Source organism: Salpingoeca rosetta (genome assembly GCF_000188695.1).
Source record: "Salpingoeca rosetta unplaced genomic scaffold supercont1.18, whole genome shotgun sequence".
In the NCBI taxonomy this organism is placed as follows: Eukaryota; class Choanoflagellata; order Craspedida; family Salpingoecidae; genus Salpingoeca; species Salpingoeca rosetta.
Window position 1 is genome coordinate 39,746 of NW_004754916.1, and position 5,000 is coordinate 44,745.

Sequence of the window (5,000 nt, forward strand, 5' to 3'; positions counted from 1 at the left end):
ACCAAAGCATTGCATGATGGGCTCACCTTGCTCACGCATATGGTTAACACTGCATGAGCACAGCAGTGGCAGCCGAAATCGGGGGAGTTGCAGCAGCAGCCGGCATGCGAGCCCGCTTCCATCATTACCATCCTGATGTGTGCTGGTACCTCACCACCTGTGCATATGTGTGTGTGTGTGTATGTGCGTGGTTGCGGGGGGCGTGGTTGGGAACAGAACACAACATGCACAGAGCAAGCCATCATGACAGCACAGCAGAAAGAGTGATTGACGTCACACGCACCACGTGTGTGTGTGTGCGTGTATGTGTGTGTGTGTCGGTGTGTGCGATCATTCCCCATCAACCCTTCTTCCACTTGTTCGCTTCATCGCACCCCATCACCACAGCCCCATCACACAACCAACCAACCACTCATCACCACCCACATACCATGTGTGAGGCGAGTGCAGCTGGCACGCGTGGCAAGTATCCTTGACATTTCCATCATCCTGTCTGTGCGTGTGCATCACCTGTAAATGTATTTGTGTGCGAGCACCAGCATGGTAAATGAGTGAGTGGGAGGGAGGAAGGGAGCATGGATATGTGCGCAGCCACACTGCTGCTGCCACTGCTGATGTTGTGCAAGCATGTGTGTGAAGAAGAAAGGGAAGAGAGAGAAAACAGAAAACAAAAGGGAAGGAACAAGACATGCTGCACCCCCCCCCATCCATCCATCCCTCTTCCTCACACACCATCGTCCTCTGTCATCAGCCAGCCAGCCACACCACACCACACGACACTCACCCAGCATCCCCCACCCCACCTCATCCATCCATCCATCCATCCAGCCAACACACATCTCCTCTTCGTGTTCCCTCTTCTTCACGCCCTCACCTCTGCTTGCTGCTTCCAGCCGAAAACGCAACTTGTGCTGTCGCTACCTGTTCCCAGCTGCAAACAGCCAGCCAGCTCCAGCAGCAGTGGGCGATGGGTTGGTTGGTTGGGGGATGTGTTCAGCAGCAAGTGATGGTGGTGGTGCATTCTCTGCTGCTGCTGCTGCATCGGCGGTGGAGGGTGTGTTGGCTGCTGCTGCTGTTGTTGTTGTTGTGATGGCCATCAGGGAGGGCGAGAAAGAGAGGGGAAGATAAGCAGCAGCTGCAAGGTGGGGAATGTGCAGGTGTGTAAGCAGTTGTGCGTGAGAACGACGAGTGAGACAGCGCACCAAGCAAAGCAACAATACAGGCAGCCACACCACACACATGCATGCACATTGATGTGGGACAACAAGGGGAGACAGGAGCAGCAGAGACAGCGACCACAAAACACGCACACTGGTGCGGTGCGCAGCATACACACACACACATGCAGTGATGCACTCACGTTGCTCATCGCTTGCTTGCTTTGCGGTGTGAGTTGGTGTTGCTGTTTCCACAGCCGCACAAGCGTGGCTGGATGGTCATCACATGGCAGCGCCCGTCTGTTCATCCCACCACAGCAGTGGTGGTTGGTGGAGGGGGAGGGGTGACAGCTGCTAGCTCAAGGGCCTATGTGTGGCGACAGCAGAAAGAAGGAAGGGGAAACGAGCACGTGTGGAGGATGGTGTTGAGGGTGGTGTTGAAGGTGGGAAGGGAAGGATGTGAGCAAGACACAAGAACACGAGAGGTGGTAATGATGGCGTGTGGATGGGTGGAGAAGAGAACACGCACGTCGACACACACACACACATGCACACCTGTCTTGGTGGGGGTCGCCCACTGCCTCATGCATCAGCCAGCACCTGCTGCTGCTGCTGCTGATGATGATGATGGAATACATTCATCTGCACGCACCACCACAAACAAACAAGCAACAACGGCAGTAGCAGCACAAACAAACAAGCAACAATACCAGCAGCAGTGAGCAGCGTGGCACAGACAGAAGGAGAAGAAAGCAGGAGGAGGATGGGCAGAAACACAACCCCATGCACACACACACACACACACATTGGCTGTGATGGTGGTTGATGTCATTTCCCCCTCTTTCACATGTGTGTGCTGCTCACTGGTTGAGAGGTTGCATGATCCATTCTCAGGGTCGCCGCTGCATGACGGTGGCTGATGGCAGTTGTTCTGTCACCACACAACGGTGAGCAAGTGTGTGTGTGTGTGTGTGCATTTGTGAGTGCCACACGCAGTGGTATGAGTTGGTATGTGATCCAACCACCCATGCGAGGATGGATTGATGGTGGTCCACCTGTGTGTGTGTGTGCACGATGACAGCGTGAACTGTGGTGTTGTTGTTGATGGGGGTGGTTGTTTGCTTCTGTGCGCAGTGTGCAAGGGGAAGAAGGGGAAGAGGAGGAGCACGGAGTGAGAGGAGGAAGTGGAAGCATTCAATCTCACCCTCACCTGTCGATGGATGGGTCATTCATGTGGTCGTTGGCTGGTTGGTTGGTTGTGCGTGGTTCATCACAGGAGGAGGAAATGCACAACGGTGGAAGGAAGGAAGGATGGATGGATGGGAGAAAGGGGAGAGACGGTGCGCACACCCTCCCTGCACATGTATGTGTGTGTGTGTATGTGTGAATGCGTCAGCGAGAAGGACGACGAAGGGAAGAGAAGGAAGGAAGGGAAGTAAGGAAGGAACGTGGCACGCACAACCACCAATGTGTGCGTGTGTGTGCGCGAACCAATGACACATTCACTCACCTCACCTCACCTCACCCCACCTCCCCTCACCTGCCTGTCAGCGACGACGACGACCATGATCACCATCACCATTCCCACCACCATCACCATCACACACCAGCTGCGCAGAAGAAGAAGAAGAATGAAGCAACGGCGAGTGGAGGATTGGTTGGTTGATTGGTTGGAATGCAGAATCGGTTGTTTGCTCGTTTCTTCTGCTTGCTGCTGGTGGTTTTTGGTGTGTGTGCGATTTTCCTCTTCCTCTTCTTCTTGCTTGCTGGCTTGCTGGCTCTGCCTTGATAAATTGCTTGTCTTTACCGGTTATTGGCAACGTTCATACCAACGGGATCACGCCCGCTCTCGTCCGATCGCGGAAGCTAAGCCCGTTTGGGCCCGTTCAGTACTGCCGTGGGTGACCAGGCGGGAATCACGGGTGATGTTGCTCTTTTCCTTTTTTTTTTTCTCTTCATATGGAGTGCTGTAGCTGCTGTGGCGCTTGCTGTCTCTCCTCTCTTCTCTCTTGTCTTGTTGCTTGGTTCGGTTTACTTCTTCTCTTCTTCTTTGCTTGCTGACTTGCTTGCTTCAACTTAGTGGTGGCGTGTGTTGGCTCATCTCCCTCTCTCTTGTTGCTTGTCTTTTGCGTTGCTTTGCTTCACACACACACACACACACACACACACACACTGCCTGGCTGACATCGTGTCATCTCAACGCGTTTACTTCCATGTACTGGCGCAGAGGAACCACAAACAGGTGGGCTGAACTAATGAACTAGTGACAGAGCTGATCTTGGTTACGCTGTTAGACATCTTCGTCCTCTCCTCATCCTCATCCTTATCATCGTCATCGCACGCAAACACATCACATGGGTGCATTATCCTTGGCCGCCTTTCGTCGGTGAGCGGGGGTGTTGCACCATACAGACTCCTGCATCACATCGTGTGGCGTGTCATTGGGCGTGCCGTACGCCAGCCCTTCCACTTGCATCTTCCCCCTGCGAACATTTGTGCGTGTGCGCCATGAAGGTGTTGGTGGTGGCAGCGAGATGTTGTGAGGTGACCGTGCTGATTCGCACCCCTGCGCACGATCCCCTGCACACACACACACACACACACACACACACACACACACACACACACACACACACACACACACACACACACACACACACACACACACACACACACACACCTGCCACGCGTTGTCGCCGAACAGGTTGATCCTGGCAGACTCCAGTGTGCTGACAGCAGCAAACAACACAGACGAGACACAAGAGTTGGCAGATGGTGAGAGTGGTTGAACGGACACGAGAACAAGCAAGCAACGCACACACTACACCACGAACGTCGCCACACTCACTCCACAACTCCCGTCCCACACAACGTACTCCCTCACCTGTGTGCACGTGGGTGGAGAGGGACTTGAAGAAATCCTCAAACACAAACACAACGCGTCTCTGTATCATCTCCACCACCTCATCAGGGATCGACCGCAGGATCCTCGGAAGCTGAACACAGTTGTGTGTGTGTGTGTGTGTGTGTGTGTGTGTGTGTGTGTGTGTGTGTGTGTGTGTGTGTGTGTGTGTGTGTGTGTGTGTGTGTGTGTGTGTGAGCGACGTGGCATACAAGCCATCACCAACCACAAACCCCCATCAAAAACCATATCACCCCTCACGCATCGCTTCACATCCCCATGTCTCCGATCTGTCACCACACCTCGAGGAGCCTGTGCTCGGGAATGCGCATGCTGAACGTCTCCCAGTCCAGCAGGTCCTGGTAGGGCTGCAAGCACGCAAAAAGCACACACCACAACATCACGTCACAGCACCATGAGCGACGGGAGGGGTACATCCGCACAGTGATGTGACACACAAAACACACACACACACACACACACACACACACACAACACACACACACACACACTCACACACACACACGAAGCGTCATTCATCTACACGCACCAGCACGTAGTGATCGACGACAATGACGGGAAGGCGCCCGCAGCCATGATCTATGAGGCATGAGAGGGGGTGACAGGAGATGGAAGGTGGGTGAGACCACGCACAGGACCGAAATCGTCTGCAACACACACAAACAAACACACACACACACACAAACAAACACCTCAAGGAGTGGTAGCCAAATCCTTCCACGATGAGCCCAAACTTGGTCTCCAGCGCCAGCTCTGTGTACGTGTACTTGTTGAATTCTTCCTCTGCCTACTTGCACGAGGGGTCATACCCAACCTTCGCCCTCACGACCCATGCGCTCTTTGCCAAACCACTGGCACGCGCACACCAACACAATGTCCCTGCGCATACACAAGCAAACGTACAAAGAGACAATGTATGT

General features: G+C 53.9%; 1 protein-coding gene and 1 non-coding gene across 2 annotated transcripts in view; one reads left to right on the forward strand and one right to left on the reverse strand.

The window, feature by feature from the left end:
* The first annotated feature begins 2,976 nt into the window (after positions 1-2,976).
* Positions 2,977-3,090, forward strand: PTSG_20018. Its single transcript, XR_001137155.1, has one exon. It is a non-coding gene; the product is annotated as a 5S ribosomal RNA (ribosomal RNA).
* A 258-nt stretch (positions 3,091-3,348) lies between these two features.
* PTSG_06430 (uncharacterized protein) overlaps positions 3,349-5,000 on the reverse strand; it is a 3,066-nt gene continuing 1,414 nt past the window's right edge. The window contains exons 5-11 of the mRNA XM_004991754.1: positions 4,895-4,959; positions 4,771-4,863; positions 4,610-4,659; positions 4,362-4,427; positions 4,034-4,153; positions 3,845-3,876; positions 3,349-3,640 (exon numbers count right to left, since the gene is read on the reverse strand). Of these exons, the coding sequence (XP_004991811.1) occupies positions 3,508-3,640; positions 3,845-3,876; positions 4,034-4,153; positions 4,362-4,427; positions 4,610-4,659; positions 4,771-4,863; positions 4,895-4,959 (559 nt within the window). The 3' untranslated portion in view covers positions 3,349-3,507. The remainder of the gene's footprint in view (positions 3,641-3,844; positions 3,877-4,033; positions 4,154-4,361; positions 4,428-4,609; positions 4,660-4,770; positions 4,864-4,894; positions 4,960-5,000) is intronic.